Source organism: Gasterosteus aculeatus, chromosome X (genome assembly GCF_964276395.1).
Source record: "Gasterosteus aculeatus chromosome X, fGasAcu3.hap1.1, whole genome shotgun sequence".
Lineage (NCBI taxonomy): Eukaryota > Metazoa > Chordata > Actinopteri > Perciformes > Gasterosteidae > Gasterosteus > Gasterosteus aculeatus.
Window position 1 is genome coordinate 10,961,074 of NC_135698.1, and position 22,121 is coordinate 10,983,194.

Consider the following 22,121-nt stretch of genomic DNA (forward strand, 5'->3'; position numbering starts at 1 on the left):
GAATGGAAGAAGGAAAACCGTAGTACAAAGACAGAGGAGCGGGATTAAAGCATTGATTGGACAAATAAACCAGTTGAGCCAACAGATGAAAGAAGACTGCTTTGTCACTTCCTTACTGGGTAAATAAACAACCACACCAGATGTCTCCCCTTCTCATTCACCCTGCCAGATTTGAAGTCCCACCCTTCCTCTGTTCTGTCATCAAGAACAGAACGCAGAACCCGTATAATCTGCGTGTTTCTCACTCCGATACACAGTCAGACAAACTCATGACCTCGACAATAATGGATAACACGAAACAGCATGCTTACAATGGCACATATCACAAGGTACGATGCCATTTAACAGACATTCACAACAACTGTATTGTATTATGAACATCTCAAACAAGCAAAGCCAGACATGTTTGACTCATGTGGGACGGTAACTGTTATACTTTGGATCGACCACTAGTGACTCACCACTGTCTGGAGAATTTCCTTTAATGGCCAGAAGGTTTTTCATCTGCATGGTCTTACATGGTCTAACCATGACCATTCTGTTGCATAAGCAGCCTGTGTGGACCAATAGAATAGGTTCTATGGACCACTGATGACATTTTCAACATGTTCCAATATTCTTTCTGGGAAACTTTAGTCTGACACCCTTGTCATACACACAACGTCACTGCACATCTTTTTTCTGTGTTTCTCCTTATTGAAAAAAGGCAAAACCATAAATAAATACAAACAGTTACAGGAAGGTGTGCGCTAAAGTGTTTTTGCATGTTTGTGTTTCTCTGGAGCTCCCAACATCTTTTCAGTGTCCATGACACTTCCCTGCGTCGATTACGCAAGCAAACAGGCCTCTCTTTACCACCAAGGGCCCGGCTGCATCCTTCTAGTCCACAAACCCAGACTACACTGAGGAACCCTTTGGCTATGCTTTGGTTAACCTCTCTATCAAGCTCAAGCCTCTGGGCCCTGCTGTTGTCAAGACACAAACACACAATCAAAATCATAAACACAGAGTAAAAACAGACTGCAGTTCTGTTCCAACCAGGTGCAAACCAGAACCAAAATACTGATGTTCATCATCTTGGTTTTGGTACTTGCAATTCTCCAACAATAAGTGCACAACAGTGCAACTTAAGATGTGTTTTCTTAGCGCTCTATACCTGAATGGCTGAGTTCTCCATATGAGCCGGAGAATAAGGCGGAGATTGTGTGTCTATCAGACAAAAAACAGATAAATCCCTGAGGCTACATGAGAATTAAAGTGTATTTCCTTAACAAATAAAACTAACCTGGATAACTAAAAACATTAGTTATCCAGTACCAAAGAAAATGGCTGTGCCTAATATATTCCAAAGAAGGAAGATTAAACGGGTTATTCAAGAAGTTAGTCAGAAAGTTTTCTATGAATGACAAACAGTTTGGCTGGACTTTGCAACTGTGAAACACAAAAGACAAAATCAATCATCCTGAGTCGTGTCTGGCAGGAAAGCCTCTACATGTTCAGCAAAAGGCTCAGACCAAGAGCTCTCATACAAGAAGGACCCATAGAGAGGGATAAATTATCCATAGACACAAAACCATGCACATAAATTATTCATGCTATTAAACAGATGTGCATTCTCTTATCAGATGTCGTTTTTAAATAATTTTCCTCTTATCAACTCCGTCAGGGCCTCTATCTGGACAGAAACAGACTTAGAGGCCATTTATTGTCACATATGTTAGAGGCTTTGTCTTGATGATTAGTGCAATACAAGAATGAAATAGAATAAAATAAGATAAGATAAAAATATACAAGCAAAATTAAAACAATATAAACAGAAAAGATAAGTGTGTTAAACACGTATGTATGTAAATATATTTCCATGGTGAGAGAAACCACTGTGCAAATGTTTCCGGTGATGGAGTATTTGGGTCAATGGGGGACACGGACTTGGTTTAAGAGACCAACTGATGTCGGGAAGAAACTGTTTTTGTGCCAGGAGGTCCTGGACCACAGCCTCCTGTCAGATGGAAGGGGCTCAAAAGGTTTGTGTCCGGGGTGAGAGGGGTCGGCTACAATCTTTCTTGCCCGCCTCAGAGCCCTGGAGGCAAACAAGTCCTGGAGGGACGGCAGATTGCAGCCGATCACCCTCTCTGCAGAGCGGATGACGCGCTGCAGCCTGCCCTTGTCCTTGGCTGTGGCTGCAGCGTACCAGACGGTGATGGAGGAGCAGAGGATGGACACCATGATGGCCGTGTAGAAGGGAACCGTCATTGTCTTTGGCAGGTTGAATTTCTTCTGCTGCCTCAGGAAGTAATCTCTGCTGAGCCCTATTGGTGATGGAAGATGTGGGAGGTTGTTGGTGTCTATGGTGCTGGAAGGGAGGGGGGGAGAGGGGGGGGGGTCACTGGGGGTGTGACGGCCGCGGAGGTTCAGGACTGCTCATTTGTTCTCCAAAGCGGCATTAGAAGTCATTCAGCTCGTTAGCCAGGCGGAGGTCGTTCATGGAGTGGGGGTGAGGGCTTTGGGCTTGTAGCTGGTGGTCCGTCTCAGGCCTCCCCAGACAGATCCAGTCAGCAGTGTGTTGCTGGAGCCTCTCTGAGCACAGTCGTTTGGCGTCTCTGACCAAACCTTTTCTTTTGACTCTTCATACAAGGTCTTTTCCCCACTTCTAAACGCCGGATCGTTTTGCAACTGTGTCCTCCTGACTTCAGCTGTGAACCATGGGACGGAGCTGTCTTCACAGAAGCTAATGTATGCCGTCACAGGGTAGCAGTCCTGTTAGCAGTCCTGAAACATCCAAGTCCGTACAGTCAAGGCATGCCTGAAGCCTCCTGCCCAAGTCCACTGCTTTGATTTCCTCTCAGCAGGCTTACAGAGTTTTCATGTATGCAGCAATCCGATGGATTAAAGCGTGGTCAGTGTCCCAGTGCAGCAGGAGGGACGGCGTGATAGGCCCTGCTCAGTGGTCCAGAGTGTTCTCCTTTCTGGTGGAACATGTAATAAAGGAATCCAGATGAGAAGAACAGTACTGTAGGATCGCTGACACGTCGTTGCACCAGCTGCTGTTAAAAAAAAAAACTAGTGGGAGGACGGTCTTTTGTTGAGATTTGAATATCTACAGGGAAGTTGTTAAATCATTCATTACATTACATTACATTACATGTCATTTAGCTGACGCTTTTATCCAAAGCGACGTACAATAAGTGCATTCAACCATAGGGTACAAACTCAGGAGAACAAGAAACAAGAAAGTGCAATTTCCTCAAATAAGCGAATTTACAATTTGCTATAGATGAGTGACGTCACAAGTACAATTTAAGTGCTACAATTTGTTAGTCTTTAGTCGAGGTAGAGTCTGAAGAGGTGTGTCTTTAGTTTGCGGCGGAAGATGCGAAGGCTCTCTGCGGTCCTGATGTCTTCAGAGAGCGCGTTCCACCATTTCGGCGCAAGGACAGCGAAGAGTCGAGACCTAGTCGAGTGTTTTGCTCTCAGTGAGGGAGGGACGAGTAGTTTTGCAGATGCAGAGCGGAGAGTGCGGGTTGGAATGTAGGGTTTGACCATGTCCTGGATGTAAGCTGGACCCGATCCATACACAGCATGGTACGTGAGCACCAGTGTTTTGAACTGGATGCGGGCGGCCACCGGTAGCCAGTGAAGACAGCGGAGGAGTGGAGTAGTGTGGGAGAATTTCGGAAGGTTGAAGACCAGTCGAGCTGCTGCATTCTGAATGAGCTGCAGCGGTCGAATGGCGGTGGCAGGGAGACCTGCCAGGAGGGAGTTGCAGTAGTCCAGGCGGGAGATGACAAGAGCCTGAATCAGTACCTGCGCTGCCTTCTGAGTGAGAAGGGGACGTATTCTCCTGATGTTGTAGAGCGTGTATCTACAGGATCGCGTTGTCGCAGTGATGTTGGGAGTCAGGGAGAGTTGGTTGTCGAGTGTGACGCCGAGGTTCTTAGCAGTCGAAGTGGGCGTTAGCACAGAGTTTCCAAAGTTGACTGTCAGGTCCTGGGTAAGCGAGTCTTTTCCGGGAAAGAGAAGTAGTTCAGTCTTGTCGGGGTTGATTTTCAGATGGTGGGCGGACATCCACTGAGAGATGTCAGTTAGACAGGCAGAGATCCGAGCCGCCACCTGGGTGTCCGAGTGAGGGAAGGAGAGAATTAGTTGGGTGTCATCGGCATAGCTGTGGTAAGAGAAGCCATGCGAGCGAATGACAGCGCCAAGAGAGTTGGTGTAAAGCGAAAACAGGAGGGGACCCAGCACGGAACCCTGAGGAACTCCAGTAGTAAGAGGACACGGTTCCGACACAGATCCTCGCCAGGTTACCCGGTAGGTGCGGCCATCGAGGTAGGACGAGAGAAGGGAGAGAGCAGAGCCTGTGACACCAAGTTCCTGAAGGGAGGAAATAAGGATCTGGTGGTTGACCGTGTCAAATGCAGCAGAGAGGTCCAGAAGGATGAGGACAGAGGAGAGAGAGGCGGCTCTAGCAGTGTGGAGTTGCTCAGAGACAGCAAGGAGAGCAGTCTCTGTAGAGTGGCCTGCCTTGAAACCTGACTGGTGGGGGTCAAGGAGGTTGTTACAGTGGAGATAAGAGGAGAGTTGATTAAAGATAGCACGTTCAAGGGTTTTGGACAAGAAGGGAAGAAGAGAGACCGGTCTGTAGTTGTTTTCTTCAGAAGGGTTGAGGGTGGGTTTCTTCAGGAGAGGGTTGACTCTTGCCTCCTTCAGAGAATTGGGAAAACAGCCAGATGACAGAGCGTTGTTGATGAGAAAGGTAAGGAACGGAAGAAGGTCAGGTGCGATAGATTGTAGAAGATGTGATGGAATGGGGTCAAGAGGGCAGGTGGTCGGACGGGCAGAGGTTACTAGGGTAAGAATTTGGTTAGGAGAGAGGGCGGTGAAAGAGGGAAGTGAGGGCGAAAGAGGTGAGGTCGGTGGGACGCGAGAAGTAGGTGGTGGGTTTGAGAAGGAGGAGCGTATGTCAGCTATTTTCTTGGTGAAGTAGTTGACAAAGTCTCCCGGAAGAAGGGTGGAGGGGGGAGGAGGGGTAGGGGGTTCGAGGAGATTGGAGAAGATCGAGAAGAGTTTTTTGGGGTTGGAGAATGAGGATTCGATTTTGGACTGGTAGAAAGAGCTTTTGGCAGCAGAGATAAAGGCAGAGAACGAGGAGAGGAGAGATTGAAATTCAAGCAGGTCGTCAGGTCGTTTATATTTACGCCATCTCCTTTCCGACGCTCGCATGGTGGCTCTCATGGTGGCTCTCATGGCACGGACCGGTTGAGACAGCCACGGAGCCGGAGGGGATTTGCCAGTCCGTCGTGTCGTAAGAGGGCAGAGAGAGTCTAGAGAGGAGGAAAGAGTTGAGAGGAGAGTCTCTGCAGCAGCGTTCGGATGCAAGAGTGAGAAGGAGTCAGTTGAAGGGAGAGCTGATAGAACAGAGGATGCCAGCGAGGAGGGAGAGAGGGAGCGAATATTGCGACGAGCCGGTATAGAGTTAGTCAATGAGGGAGGTTTGTTAGTTATAGAGAGTGGAAGGGAGTAAGAGATGAAGAAGTGATCAGACACATGAAGTGGAGTTACAGAGAGGTTAGTGGTAGAGCAGTTTCTAGTAAAGATGTAGTCAAGGTGATTGCCGGCTTTGTGAGTAGGAGGAGAGGGAGTGAGTGACAGAGCGAAGGAAGAAAGTAGGTATACGAGGTCAGATGACTTCTCTGTCTGGATGTTGAAGTCACCCAGGAGGATGACCGGAGGACCATTTTCGGGGAAATTAGACAGGAGAATGTCCAATTCTTCCAAAAAATGACCTAAGGAGCCTGGCGGACGGTAGAGGACAATGACGGTTAATTGTACCGGGTGAGTGATTGTTACAGCATGGAATTCAAAGGACAATGGGGTGGCTGGTGGTAGAGGGTAGAGAGAAAAGCTCCATTTGGGTGAAATGAGTAGACCTGTGCCACCACCCCTACCAGTGGGCCTGGGAGTGTGGCTGAAGGAGAAGGCGGAGGAGAGAGCGGCTGGGGTGGATGTGTTCTCGGGTGTGATCCAGGTCTCGGTCAGAGCGAGGAAGTCGAGTGACTGCTGGATAGCAAAGCCGGAGATGAAGTCAGCCTTGCGAGTCGCTGACTGGCAGTTCCAGAGACCTCCTGTGACGAGGTGCTGGACGTGTGAGGAGCGGGTAGGATAGGAGAGAGAGGAGAGGTTACGATAGAGAGCAGATCTAGCCCGAGGCCTGTAGTATCTGCGGGAAGAGATTCGAACAGGCACGGGTGAAGGGGTCAAACACATTATTAAAAATAGCAGAAGAAGGCGCCGCATTCAGCCGCCCCGAAGACTGCCACGAAAGACTCCCTTGTCTTTGTTCTGCTCGTCTTCGTGCTGCGAGGATAAGATAACGCTGAAGCTAACGCTTCCTACGATTTCTAGTTAAATACTCCCTCGTTAGTGGAAGTCGGCTGCGGCTGCGCTGGCCGCTCCCCCGTCGTTTAGGAGACAAAAGGTCGATTGGCCTCGACAGAAACTCCTCAAAATGCAAAGCACCAATAGCTTGACACCCTAATCAGTGAACAAACACCATGCATTCGAATGCAGATTATCTTTTGCGCATAAGTAATGTCCCGTGTCGTTTAACGCTCTACTGGCTTATCCATGCCTCTTTCTTTCAGGAGTTCGGATCCTGTCTGTCAGTCTAAATCTCCTGTGCGACATTTTTTTACTCCAGCGCTTCATCAGGGTTGATTAGCCGTTCCATAACAGGGCTGTTAGAGTCTAGACTACTCTAGACTCAGGTGGGAGTGCCTACACAACCACACTCACACTAATGTGTAATCTCCGAGTGTCTAGTGCCCCGAGCACAGGGTGAGTTTTGTCTGGGTAGCTGTGGTATTCCACCACTGTGTGTCATTACGGCAAAGCTAATACCACTCTGCACACCCTCAGTGTGCCACCTGAAGTATTTGTATACATGCACACATGCATTAAAATACACCTCAAACATTAAGCACACAACTAGAGTAGATAGCTTACCGAAAGCTTTGCCCTCACAGTAATGGGAAAGTAAATCACCTCTCTTTTGACTTAATTGGAGTCTTTAAAATCAAACAGTCCATCAAAGAAGTGAAGACCAGCCACATTCCTCACATTCCAAAAATACCCTCACTACAAAATCATGCTCAAAGACCTAGAAATACGAAATAACTCACACACACGCACCATCTCGAATGATCTAAACTAATATGACCCTGGAGACCATGAAGCTCTATTGCTCAGGCACAGCAATTTTATCTGAAATCCACAAAGTGCTCCTTGTTAGCACCTTATCAGACCCTCAGAAAGGGGGTCTGGTGAGGGCTAACCAGAGGGCAAAAATGTGATGTGATGAGAAATGAAAATGAGCCATGGCTGCACCCCATGAGGAACCGTCACATCAACTTGCTCTCCCTGGTTCCTTCCCTGTCCTGTTCCTTCCTCTCTACCCCTATAAGCCTACATTTCTGTCCTTCTCTTAGTATCCCCTACTGTCTGATCTGTCCTTCTCAGTATCCTTTCTTCCTCCAAAGAACCTGGGGACACAAACTGAAGCCGGAAGTGTGTAGAAAGCTTAAGAGTGACAAGAGGAGGAAACCACAGTGCGCTGTCATCAGCAGCAGAGAGGGCCCGAACTACCGTTCCCTTCTTCTCACTTCCTCCTAGTCAAACCAACGCCAGCCTTAACTTATATCCTCAGCCCGATACTAACCACAGACGCAACTCCAAATTATCATGTGCCTAGCCTGACAATCCTGCAAGCCCACCCAGAACTCCAGCAATGCAGCTACCTGAAAGCAGGACAAAGACCGGCAACTACCACCTCTGTCACTTTCAGCACACTGTAATCAACTAGGACTCAGGCAATTATTGTGTGTATGTGAGTGTGCGTGTGTGTATACGCCTGCACGGTGGTGCATATGTGGGCGCTTGTTTTCATTTAAGGAATCAAAATAGCTGATGAGCAGGTTTGTCTGCACAGGAGGGAAACAGGACACGCTGCCTGTCGGCACACAAGTTCTCTTAACTTCTGCCAAAGCATGAAGTCTTTTCCACCGCAGCACCTGATAGCATCGCTGCCTCTGGATATACTATCGAACACACTCGGGCGGTCCGGGGGAAGCTACATCAGCTTATCTTCCCCCATTGGGATCCTCCATCGTTGTTATACAGTGCCGACAGGTAAACACTGTAAGAAATTAAGAACAGAGAGTGAGCTGAAGATCGCAGCTTGAAACGCTCGAGTTCTATTCAATCGGCTCATCAACCCCGCTGCAGTTTATTTAAACAGAATAAACTGCAACAGAGAGCAGAGTTAGAGCTTTTAGTAGTGCCCTGCAACTGTGTGTCATGCCAAGCCGTTAAAGAGATGATTCAGGGGCTTTTAAATGCAATCAGTTTGTCTTAACTCAAAGTGACAGGTTGCGGCAGGACAAGCAAGGCATCCTGATAGTGCCACTGAGCGGGTTTATCTGTTGTGGTATCACAATTGTTGTCATTAGTCACGCTGTCATTGTCATAAGCATTGTTTAACATGCCCTTTGGATTAAAGTAGTCGATTCATTGCTTCATTGCATTCATGCATTCATGTTTTATTTTGAAAATTTGAAACCGGATTCTTTACTGATTACGTGCGCTCGCCCCTCTTGACATATTTCCCACGTATGAACAAGCGTTTTTTTTTGTCACGTTAACAACTGCCCAATTCACACTGCCCACAGCAGTTCCGCCCACCAGAAGAACCAGGGGTAGTAGTGGTAGGTTAGTTTGCTGTGTTTATCTGCCACACCACCGGTCCGAGACCGGTCTGCAAAATATTGTCTAACATGAAAAAAGTCCGTGAGGCAAAAAAGGTTGTGGACTCCAGATCTGTAATTCCGGCTCGGAGGTCCATGGAGCTGGAGGGGTTGAGCTGACAACTACAGTCTCTGTGGCCAGGACTCTTGTAAAACCAGGGGGGCCTGTCTGCACTATATAAAATACATCAGCAAGGCCTCAGTAACAGAGCCTGATCCGCTCTCTTCTCTCCGCGTGCATGTGGGTTTTTAGTGTTTGTCTGTCTGTGTAAGTGTGTGTGTGTGTGTGTGACTACGTTTGCCATTTTACCTCGGTGAAAAAAAATGCTGCAACCAACAGGTCTGGGCTATTTAAAAAAAACGAAAACACCACGATTCAACAACATTCAACAGGAGAATGGAATTACAGCTCTGCAAAACCTTTCTACGTTGATCATTTTCATAACCTTTTCATGCCTGGAAAATACCATTTTAAACAATACCGTGTTTCTTCAGTGATGTGGGGACTCTTGCTAGTGCTTCAGGTCGGGGTGTATTTCTTCTTCAGTAAGGCCCATGTGTATGTTGGCTCTATACCCAGTGAAATTGAGATGTATAATGAGCAGAGACAGCAGGCTACCTGTTATCACTTTAAATATTTTCCTTTCACATACCCAGTTATGAACATCAACAAATGACTGCAAATTAGATTAAATACAGCTAATGTCATCTAACCCCCGTCTTTCTTTGGAAAATCACCAGTCGCAGAGCGGTCAAAGCTCTATAGTTCATTGACTATGACTAATATGACCTACTGTAAATAACTGAAAAAACATAATCAAACATAAATACATTACGTGATTGATGCATGCATGAATTCATACTTCCTGAAAAGTCATATCTTTGTTCCAGACAAGTGTTCAACGGAAATATTCATCAGAGACTCAACTTGCCTTCAGTAAGATGTCCCTCATTGTATCAGTGTGCCTTCTTATCTTCTTTGGCAATGGTCCTGCTGCACACAGCTGGATGATTGAATGTCAATGACGTGTGGGCATTAGTAAGAAATGCATACAACATGTGGTCAATACCAATAATTAATATAAAAGTAGTCATTTTAGCACTTTTTAACATTTACTGTTGCCATCTGAAGTTGGAGCAAGGATTAATTTAATTATATATAATGTATATAATTATATGTACATTTTGTCTGCATTGTAACTATCATCCTTTAACTACCTCATCAGGCACGTGCACAGATAGACCCCCTAATGGTGCTCAAGCAACTGCCCGTTTGCCCTGGATGAGAAAAGTGCCCCTTCTGCTTTTTTTTTTTCATTCACCAATTCATTCACCAATATTCACCAATTCATTCACCAATATTAAAAGACTAAAAATGACTCTCTCGCTCTCTCTCTTGCTCTCTCCCAAATGTGTTTTGATATTTCACAGGGTTCTTTCGCCGAAATAAACAACCAAAAAACATTGAGTCCATGTGTCCAGAAATCTCCCTTTTTTGCATCCTTATTGATGGTCTTGGAGAGGCATATTCATGATTCCGGGCAGAGGTCAGGTTTGGCCGTTATTGCTTAGGTAAAGAAAACACAGAAGAATGTTTCGGGCCTGAATGATTTAACAGTCTGTTTTAACAGTGGCGTATAAACAAAACAGGAACTGCCCAGGTGCTTTTTAGTTATTACATTACATTACATGTCAGTTAGAGGACGCTTTTATCCAAAGCGACGTACAATAAGTGCATTCAACCATAGGGTACAAACTCAGGAGAACAAGAAACAAGAAAGTGCAATTTCCTCAAATAAGCCAATTTACAATTTGCTATAGATGAGTGACGTTACAAGTACAATTTAAGTGCTACACTTTGTTAGTCTTTAGTCGAGGTAGAGTCTGAAGAGGTGTGTCTTTAGTTTGCGGCGGAAGATGTGAAGGCTCTCTGCGGTCCTGGTGTCTTCAGAGAGCTCGTTCCACCATTTCGGCGCAAGGACAGCAAAGAGTCAAGATCTAGTCGAGTGTTTTGCTCTCAGAGAGAGAGGGACGAGTAGTTTTGCAGATGCAGAGTGCGGGTTGGGATGTAGGGTTTGACCATGTCCTGGATGTAAACTGGATTAATTTAGGAATAAATAACCAAAAAAATTTGAGTCTGTGTGTCAAGCATTCTCCATTTATGGCTCATTATTAGTGTAATGCTGCTTATACTTCAACTCTGTCAAAAAAACAGTAAAAAAATTTGTGTGTGTTGTCGCTTTATAGAGGTTGTGTAAGTCACTCTTGATTATTATGCACAACATTGATTTATCGCATTTACAAAATGTGTAGCATAATGCAAAGAAAAGAGAGACTCCCAAAGCATAAGGAAAATATCCTATACTGTGTTTTTTATCTATTTTATTATTAGTGTTTTAATTTCATGAATAGTTTTGGCGATGGGTGTCCTTTTGTTTTGGTTTGAGCACCTACCTCATGTTACGTCTAAATGAATTGGGACCACTCGAAAATGAAGGGATAGCAGAGACACACTGGCAACTTCAGTTCATCCTGCTCCTTAGCATCCTCCATTAATTATTGTGCTTGAACATCTTGATAATGTTCCTATTACCTCAGAATCAGTGCCGAGCTGTCCAGTGGAGCCTGTCCACACAGAGTACCGTCCCTCGCAGCGGTGGGGCGGGACAGCTGCCCGCGTTGTCTTCGTTTAGCTTATTCTGCCTGTCAGGAAACTGAGTGGATTCTGGGATATGAACAGTAGCACGTTATGAGTTAAACCACAGAACATCATATTTGTGATGACAGCACGCCAACCAATCAGAGAAAAGGATCGTGAAGAGGTTATGCAGTGTGTTTTAAAAGAGAAGGCTCTCTGGCACTGTTAGTGATTCCTGGTAATAACTAAAAAGCACCTGGGCAGTTCCTGTTTTGTTTATACGCCACTGTTAAAACAGACTGTTAAATCATTCAGGCCCGAAACATTCTTCTGTGTTTTCTTTACCTAAGCAATAACGGCCAAACCTGACCTCTGCCCGGAATCATGAATATGCCTCTCCAAGACCATCAATAAGGATGCAAAAAAGGGAGATTTCTGGACACATGGACTCAATGTTTTTTGGTTGTTTATTTCTTAGTTGCCAGGTAATGTTTCCAGCGGCGCTTATGTTGTGGTTAATTTATCGCCAAATAACGTCGGGCGTTTGCACAAACACCCTCATTACCTGCGCGTGTCTGATGCTGCAGCTGTTTGGCGCTCAGCACTGCACGACCACTAAGTGGAGGAGGAGGATGAGGCGGGGGCGGGACTTGTGAGCACCACGGAGGATGTCGTGGCGAAATTCTCACAAGAACTCAAATAAATGCCAGTCAGATATCAAAACACATTTGGGGGAATCAGTCATTTTTATTCTTAAATATTGATGAATAAAAAAAAATTGAGGTCCAGCAGAAGGGGCACTTTTGTCATCCAGGGCAAAAGGGCAGGTGCTTTACGAGCATCATCACGGGTCTATCACGGGTCACAACCAATGAGAGTATTGGGGGGGGGCTAGGACCACTCACACACGCATGAACCAAAACAGAAAAGGGGTGGTGGAGAAATGGAGAAAGGTAGTGAACTCTTACATGGAGATCTCTTTTGTTCTATTTCAAACTAGATCAAAATGACAATCAACGGCAAATAACTTGACACGTGGCTTAAATACACCTGGAGAGGTGCAGGTGATTGGACACAGGAGGGAACAATTAAGGACCGACAATCACAAGGGAGAGACAAACACACCAGGGGAGGAAGTGAAGCTGACCCAAGGACACAAAGCCGGGAAATGTTTTTGGTGTGTGCGTGTGAGCTATGTAGAATTGGAATGCCAAAAAAACATTTTTTGAAAATATAAGGTAAATAACAGGGGCGTCACGGTGGTGTGGTGGTTAGCACTGTCTCCTCACAGCAAGAAGGTACTGGGTTCGACTCTCTGTGGCCACATTTACACATAGCCTGGTATTTACAGAAATCACAGCGTTTTCAGAAATCTCGACTTTGGCCGGAGTTTTTAGAAATGATCGTTTTCCGTGATAAAACCGCCGTTTTTGTGTAAATGAAAGGCCAAAACGCATGAAAATATACACGTTTTCCCATCGTATAAAACGGGGTCTGTGTCTCCCTGTGTCTGCGTGGGTTCTCTCCGGGTTCTCCGGCTTGCTCCCACAGTCCAAAGACATGCTCTGGGGATCAGGTTGATTGGGGACTCTAAATTGTCTGTAGGTGTGTGGATGCGAGTGTGTCAGTCCTGCCATTAGCTGGCGACTAATCCAGGGTGGAAGTTGGCTGGGATTGACTCCAGCCCGCCCACGACCTTGTGTGCAAGATAAGCGATTTGAAGATGGATGGGTGGAAAGAAAATATGATTGAATAATAGTAAATAATAACACTGTTAAACATGCGCTGTACAAGTTCAAGTGAATTTACACGCAGCCAGAACAGAGTTCTGCCAGAGTAGAGTGCCAAATAAGTACTGTTACAGCTTTACTAAGAATTTCAATGGACTGTAGCTCCTTTTTAGTACATCCAAAGTCAACTTTACTCATTTGCCTAAAATAAGTGCAAACATAACTTATTCATCAGGAGAGCAACATTCTTAGCAGATTGCAAAATTACAGTGACAAAGAAGTGCACGATCTCATAGCAAACTTTCTGTCTTCTCCTCAGCGACACACTTACCGTTTTCGGAACTGTAAATCCTATTGTGCCAAGGTCACGGGTGAGCGCCCGGCATCTGATTTAGATGTGCTGACATTTGCTGAGACGCCTCTTTGTTTCCCTCACTCACTGGCTCTATCGTTTGCCTTACCCATTTTCACTCACCTGTTCAATTCCTGCCTCCCATCAACCCCATCAGTTTAACCTCAGTCATATACTTATCTGTTGGGAAAGTACAGATAAGTGTATGACTATATTCTTTTAGTAGTTCATGATAAATACAGGTTAACAACAGAATGAGACAAGGGGGCGTTGTGACAGTAATTGTTGTGCATAAATCAGTGGAACTCGTTAGTTACATGCACGCAAACACACTGTAAACCGGCACACACACTGAATAATAAAAAAAGTTTTTATTGCATAATGTACGGCGCTTTTCTGAAAGGGAAAATCCACCAATTTTGCACATCACGTTCAGGTTGTTTGTCACGAGGAGTACGCGGCCTGTAAAAAAAACATGACTAATGTCTTCTGTGGCTCTTGAGGATGCTTTTAAAACGTAAAAAAATGACTTCCTGTCACATAGGAGACACAGCAAGGAAGCCGAGCATCCACTGCGCCAAGCTAAAACGCAGGTTACTCTGTTTCCTCTGGATGATAAATGTTTGCAAAATCATCTAAGCCATAAGAACTTCAAAACCAGATCATTGATACTGATCGAAGATCAGTTTTAATTTTCTTTAATTGCATACAACGGACTAACCATAAATATATATACTGTATATAACTCGATTTTGCATTTTAAAGCAGTTCCTTTAGACTGGCTTTCCTTTCTAAGTCATTTCAACAACTCATCTAAGAAACTAGAATGTACATTGAAATCCTCTTCTCAGCATTGGGAACTGACAAGTTGAGGTCAACAACCAGTTAGTTGGGGGGCAGTATGTTCTGACTAACATAGATCTTAGAATTTACTTACGCAGGAAAGCTGAGCAAGGTTTAAAAAGACATCTTGGTGAGGGAAATGGAGCACAGATTCAAAGTAAAGTGAACGTGTCGGGATGTGCCTGCCTCACTGTCCATGAGATTTCTTTTCTCTCTTCTAATACTCTAAACAAGAGTCCTCTCTTCACTGCAAATGAGCCATACGCCAGTAACATCTGCTTAAAGACAGCACTGAGCTCAAGGGCTGCGATAGGAGCATTGCATCTCCATTGCATCACTGTTGGATAAGTTTGGGGACAGAAAAAAAATAAAAGAGATACAAATCACCACAGAGCCTTAACTGTTCCGAATCACAGCCTGCAAATTAAAAGCATGCATGTAGCAGTGGCAAGACAAACAACAGGGCTGCCGTCATATCCCCTGTGCGAGCACCACGGTTTTCAAACCGCAGAGACACAATGAGCTGGACGCCGAGTGGCGTCGTGGCCAAATGGACAGCAATAGGTCCAGAACCTCACCGCAGGAGTGTGACCAGACTTTAACCCACAGATCACAACATTTAGAGCCAGAGTCGCCAAGATCCCGTTACGGCTCTAAAAGAGGTGTCGAGTTCATGAAAGGCCACAGTCGGAAAATGCTCAGACAGGCTAGTTGAATAATGCTCTAATTCCGTTCCGTAACACCCACACAGCATTCCCTTGGTTGTTATTCTGCGTAAATTATATATGGAAAGATTTGTTAAATACTAGCAAGCAGAGAAGAAACATTTTCCTCCAAAAGGCATTAGAATGGATTCATCATTGTCAACGTGAAATCCTGGCAGATTCCCATTACGAAGTCCGAAAAATCTAGGCAGAAGCTGCTAGGCACAGAGCCAAGAGGACGTCCGGCTGCCAGTGGCAACAATGTGGGCCGAGGCTGGGTAAGGACAGACTAGGGGCTTGGAAAGGGTACAGGATATAGTATGAGGCTCTGGATGAGGTCCAAGCCAGCTGGGGAGCAGCAAAGTCAAGTCCTACAGTAACCTGGATCTGTGTAGCTTGGCCGCACCACTGACAGATTTATCAACCTTGGCCCGGCTTGGCAGAATATGCTTCTTTAAACTGCAATATATCTGCAACTATATCTCACTCACTCACTGCACCCGCTGCTCTCAAAACTTTGAGTCCGTATGTCAAGAATTCTCCATTTATGGCTCATTATTAGTGTAATGCTGCTTATACTTCAACTCTGTCAAAAAACAGTAAAAAGATGTGTGTATGTTGATTATTATGCACAACATTGATTTATCTCATTTACAAAATGTGTAGCATAATGCCAAGAAAAGAGAGACTCCCAAAGCATAAGGAAAATATCCTATACTGTGTTTTTTATCTATTTTATTATTAGTGTTTTAATTTCATGAATAATTTTGGCGATGGGTGTCCTTTTGTTTTGGTTTGAGCACCTACCTCATGTTACGTCTAAATGAATTGGGACCACTCGAAAATGAAGGGATAGCAGAGACACACTGGCAACTTCAGTTCATCCTGCTCCTTAGCATCCTCCATTAATTATTGTGCTTAAACATCTTGATAATGTTCCTATTACCTCAGAATCAGTGCCGAGCTGTCCAGTGGAGCCTGTCCACACAGAGTACCGTCCCTCGCAGCGGTGGGGCGGGACAGCTGCCCGCGTTGTCTTCGTTTAGCTTATTCTGCCTGTCAGGAAACTGAGTGGATTCTGGGATATGAACAGTAGCACGTTATGAGTTAAACCACAGAACATCATATTTGTGATGACAGCACGCCAACCAATCAGAGAAAAGGATTGTGAAGAGGTTATGCAGTGTGTTTTAAAAGAGAAGGCTCTCTGGCACTGTTAGTGATTCCTGGTAATAACTAAAAAGCACCTGGGCAGTTCCTGTTTTGTTTATACGCCACTGTTAAAACAGACTGTTAAATCATTCAGGCCCGAAACATTCTTCTGTGTTTTCTTTACCTAAGCAATAACGGCCAAACCTGACCTCTGCCCGGAATCATGAATATGCCTCTCCAAGACCATCAATAAGGATGCAAAAAAGGGAGATTTCTGGACACATGGACTCAATGTTTTTTGGTTGTTTATTTCTTAGTTGCCAGGTAATGTTTCCAGCGGCGCTTATGTTGTGGTTAATTTATCGCCAAATAACGTCGGGCGTTTGCACAAACACCCTCATTACCTGCGCGTGTCTGATGCTGCAGCTGTTTGGCGCTCAGCACTGCACGACCACTAAGTGGAGGAGGAGGATGAGGAGGAGGAGGAAGGAGGGGGGCGGGACTTGAGGTAGACAATTCCACCTCATAGCCATGTGTGCATAATAAATTATTAATTACAAACTCAACATGGTTCCCTTCATTTTCCTAACCGTATGAGTCCATGGCCCATCTCGGGTTCAAGCGATACCTCATGCCGTGGCGAGCGTTCTAAAAGAATCACGTGGTATTTTCTAATCCGTCAATATTAAGACAAACTTAATATCACTCCAGCCACGACTGCAGGCGCATGGAGCCCCAGTAATAAGACTGCACGAGGACAGAGATGGCCGGGAGGAGGCCAGGAGTCAAGGAGTGCGCCGTGCTGCCGGGGGTTGAGCGGCACACCTGCCCGTCTGATTGAGCCGCGGACAATGAGTCCTCTGTTGCTACCCGTCCACCTGTCTGCAAAGCGGTGCCCCTCCGCTCCGTCTATCTCCTTAGCCCCGAATTCCTCTCTCCTTCCCTTGTTTCTGTCCAACCCCGGGGGCTGCTGGATATTAAGTCTGCGCTGTCGGGATCTCCGATCCCCCCACCGAGTTGGTTGATGAGAAGGATCGCGACACGTTGATCAATTAAAGTCTAAAAGTTAACAACAAAAAGATTACATGAGCAATCCTCCGCAGATGTATCTGGCTCGAACTATTGCTTGCAGGAGGTCGAATACACCAGTACGCACTACAGTGCTCTGTAAATGGCGGCTCGGAGTTTTTATACACACATGTGAAGGCCATCCTCAGTGCAGGTACGAGAAGTTGCAAACCAAGTTGAGATAAGAACCGAGGTTAAGATGGGGGTAACACACACAGTTATTTTGTTTGAGCGTCTGTGTGAGAGCAAGTTAACTCCCTTCTTCAGACACAGCTGCATATGTAGACCTTAAATCTTTCTGGTTTTGCACGTCACTTCAATACCGACAATAATCACTCTTTTAGCATACGACTATGTTCTAACATATTTTTACCATTACATGGATCTCACAATTCCCCCTTTTGATTTCTTCAGAGATCACCCCAGCTGTTGGAGGATGTCTGCTGGATCAACCTCCTCGTCTGAGTTCTCGCCTCCTTTCCAGGCTAATAATGCCATCATGGTTTTCTGATTGTCCCTAGACTGAACCGCCGTAGTGATAATACGAGTGCCCTGGCACATGGAATACAACAACAGTGACGAGGATGGCTAAGAACGTTGCTAGAGACAACAGGATCAACATGATGGGGTTTTTAGTTCACTGAAGGCGTGGCCGATGTGTTATTGGGAATGAAAGTGCAGAACACTTCCCCGAACATAACGCATACTCCCCCCTTTTCAGCAGAAATGCATAAACACTCAGGGATAGACAACCCCATGGAGGAGTGGATGACTTGGATGTTCACTCTCAAAATGACTTCTGGAGCTTTGCCCGTGTTGTATGACATTACTGCTTTACACGAAGATCAAATGAATGCTTAATCTCTCTCTTTTGCTGTTTTCTTTCGTTTTAGAGCATATGGGATCAAACAAAGATAAAAATGGGGAGATGTAAAATGTACTGTATGTTCAACAGTAAAACACTTTTTTATTTATATTGGCTATGTTATGTGCCATGTGTTATGCACTTGCAGTCAATGAGGCATATGAAATCAACCAAAACATTTTGAACTGCTTATGCATTTAAAAGTAAACTGGTTATCTTTGGTTTCTGGACTGTTGGTTTGCAAAAAAATAATTATATAGAGCAAAGAAATAATTCATTAATCAAGAATTCACAAAAGAATGGATAATGCATATATCTATTAATTGCAACAGCTGTATTGAGTATTAAATTAAATATTTAAGAATATTCCCATTTCTTCTTTCATGCAATCAGTGTTGTCGTTATGTTAGTTGTGATGTCGTTCTCCCAGGATTTGCTAAAGGCTGTCGTCCTGGGAGGTGTTGTATCAGTGGTGGTCCTTATTTCTGCCCGAGAAGCCCACCTCCTCAACATTGTGATCCTCACATGTCGTGCGGGCCATTAACAAAGAAAAATAACCCCAATAAATCCCCTCCCCTGTCCTCTTTGAGGGTGAGTTTGTCATTGCAGATGTTCTAATGTAAATGTGCAGATGTTGAACGCTCACTCATTATGTAAGAACCATTCAGTCAAACACTTTTTCTACAAAAGAATGAATGTATTTTTTTGTTGGTTTTTCCTTTTAAAGCTTCCAATACTTTAAAAAAACTGATATTATGGTTAAGAGGCCGTGATAGTTTCCAGTGGGTTTAACAAAGCATAACATTCTGACCTAGCAAATTTGTCAAACCCGACCTGCCACATTTTTCCAGAATAGACTAATGAAAACCTTTCTGAAGAAACGCAGGAAGTGTGTATTGGCTTTTTAAAGGCCTGTCCTTAAAGCCCTCCCAGCTGTGCTCTGTCCCACTGCCAATCACATTGGAAAAAAAAACCTTTGGGGTTCTAACTTGTTTTGATCTGGGTGAATCTAATACCAGTACCTAACTTTAAAAAACAGCCAGTGTGGGTTCGACCTTGGAGATCTATCGGGTCTCGTCCAGTAAAAACCCATAGTGAGTTTAGCGCTTACTCACAGTTTATAAACTAGCTACTTATTCAAGTATATAGATGGGTTTGCCAATTCAGGTTTATGAACTGGGCTCCTTTCCAACCGTTTTCCTGCTGGTTCTTGAACCACTGAGTAGCTGGCAAATTAACTTCCTTAAATTTAAATCAATTTGAATTCCAAAGCTGCAAGATACAATGCGTTGTATTTAAAAAATTAAATTGAAAAAATGATTAAAATACAACCACGGCGTCAGTTTATTATAGGATTATATTACCCCACTTTAACAATATGCAGAAGAGACAGCAAAACCCAGGGGGGGGGATCAGGAGCACAGTGAGGTCTGAGTGGTTTCTGTGCCATTAAATACCACATGAAATGAACTGCACGGCACTTTTTCAAGATTGAAAACACAACTAGACGCAGATGTTCAAACAAGTGTTGATGTAGTGAATGCTTGGAATAAAGTTTACAGAGTTGGAAAGTCCATTCTGCTGTTCGACATTTACCTTTTAAAAAAGAACAGTTTATTACCAACTCCAACAAAAAGGGCTTTTGAACTAACCAAGAACTTTACTCAAGTCTTTATTTTTTATTTAGTCCAGCAGCCAGAGATGCCACGCTGACATTTATGAATGTCTTTGACGAGCTGAGAGAAGAGGGAGACGGCAGAGAGGGCCACGCTCACGGAGGGCCGCAGACATAGTCACAGTGCGTGTTATCAACGTGTAGCATTAGTCTTTTCTTTTAATGCAAAATCTATTTAACTTAAAGTTTTGCACATCAGGGGATTCTCATTAGTAGCTCCATTATTAACTCGCTCCTCTTAGTTTGCACAGCTTTTTCCTTTCCATAAAGGCATGTTGGATATTGAGGTCTTTCTTTACACACACACAGACAACTTTTAACTTGAATACAGATTACGTACATTACAGACCACAAAGATCCATAACACGACCCTTGCAAATATCTCTCTCTCCTTCAGGAATGTGCTTTTCTGTGTGTTTTGGCAGTAGCTCAGGGTTGGCTGAATGGGCGAAGCGAGCGTGGCTGCAGATGGCTATCAGCGTTATCTACTCCTAATAAATCTCACGGTGAGATCTTACAGTGTGCACTCAGGCTAAACTCTGTGCCCTTTCACCTCTTTCTAGCACCAACCACCCTTACAGTACCCAGACCCGTTTTGACTGACATGTTTCGATACCATTGATAAACGCTCATGTGTGGTCAGAAAGGCCGTCCGAGCTTTTGAGTTATTGTTTACAGTAAAATTAGATAAAGACTGACACTGAATTCTGGCGCACACACAACCGATGCATAAAACAGCAAACTGAATGTGCGGTGCAGCTTCAGAACAACACCAGAAAGATCCGTCTCTTTAAGCAGTGTGCAGTTTGTAGCCTGGAACAGAAATACAAAATACCATTTAACAGCAAGGAACCTATCGACACATTGAATAATACCAATTGTTATTGTTATTTTTTAATCTGAAGGTCGTTTTTGGTTGTTTGAAAAGGAACAGATGAAATTTCTTTTTCTTAATAAGTGAACATCTGGATCCCAGATAGGTCGATGAACAACACGTCTACTAAGCATCATCTCCTGACCATTTCAATGGGATTTGGCCACGAGGTGTTTGCTCAGGCAGCCAAATCCACACCCGCACATGGTACCGTCCACAGCCTGAAGCTGGATCCTCCCTCGCTACAGAGAGACAGGGTGGGCTGGATACACCTCTACCCTTTGGGGGCTAATCTCAAGAAGGAGAAACCAAAGGAGAAGGGAAGACTCACTTTCACCACAACCGCCAAATGTACTAACACATACTGTTTCACTCACACCAGAACAATGCCACTAGAATCCAAGCACAACATCTGTTCCAGTCAGAAAGCACGTCAATGCCAGAAACAAGTTAAAATTGAATAGCATGAAAGCAATGGAGTAAAGCGGAAAATAAAATAAAAGAGACATGAAAAAGAAGAAAAGAACGTCTCTATTTCCATTCGATATTTTGTATTTTTTGTGGCACACTGTTATTTTCTGTTGGGTTCTCACAGTTCTGTCCTGGATTTTGAGGTTATAAAAACACACGGACATTAAAAGGTGCTAATTGCCAGAAATTAAATAGGAATTTATGAAAAGAGAAAGGATCAATAACATTTACTGGAATGACCAGGAGTATTTAGCCAGCAGGAAGTGTGTGTACGTCTGCATGTGTGCTGGTCTGTGCACAGGGAAAGTGTAAACTAAGGGGTTGAAAACAGCTTATTTCATTACAAGAGGTCTTAATACCATGGTGGAAGTTCATTAATTGTGTTTTTTGCAATTGAAGTGTAACCGCACACTTGTGATATGGTGTTTGTATGCGTAGTCGTATTCAAAACAAAGAAGAAACAGTAATGTTGACTCAAATCAATCATTGTGTGTACAACATTAATAATAATAATAATAATAATGAATGAGGAAAAGGGATGAATGAGAAATCGGTGTCACTAAAAATGAGAAATCGGTGTCACTAAAAATGACCAACAGGGTTTGAGACAGCTTTTTGGACTTCTTCCAAGTTAATGGCAGTGCTGAAATAAATGTCTTTAAAACAAATAAATCATGAGTGGATATAGTATAGCCTATTAGTTTGACTTTTGTAAGCGGATGTCGTTTTGTCGTTAGTTGCAGAGCTTTGGCATTTTTCCCCTCTAAAATAAACAGGGCTTTAAATGGGTCGGCCGTGGGCAAAATACCCAGAAAGCAGTGAAGCTGTAGACCAAGCTATAGATTTACTGAGCCTCCTCCCACGCTTGGCAGGAGATGTTAAAGGCAATTACAACAGATTAAACAAACAATTTCTTAAGGCAGGCATGTAAAAGAGGCTATTAAAGTCAGG

The 22,121-nt window shown here is 44.3% G+C and overlaps 2 protein-coding genes across 2 annotated transcripts in view; both read right to left on the reverse strand.

The window, feature by feature from the left end:
* LOC120808720 (uncharacterized) overlaps positions 1-22,121 on the reverse strand; it is a 151,897-nt gene that overhangs the window by 69,148 nt on the left and 60,628 nt on the right. The gene's annotated exons all lie outside the window — the stretch shown is intronic.
* LOC144383735 (uncharacterized) lies at positions 3,106-6,566 on the reverse strand. Its single transcript, XM_078082736.1, has 2 exons — positions 5,946-6,566; positions 3,106-5,792 (listed from the first exon to the last, which is right to left on the reverse strand). Exons 1-2 carry the CDS (start codon positions 6,292-6,294, stop codon positions 3,322-3,324), a joined length of 2,820 nt encoding a protein of 939 aa, XP_077938862.1. The 5' UTR covers positions 6,295-6,566; the 3' UTR covers positions 3,106-3,321.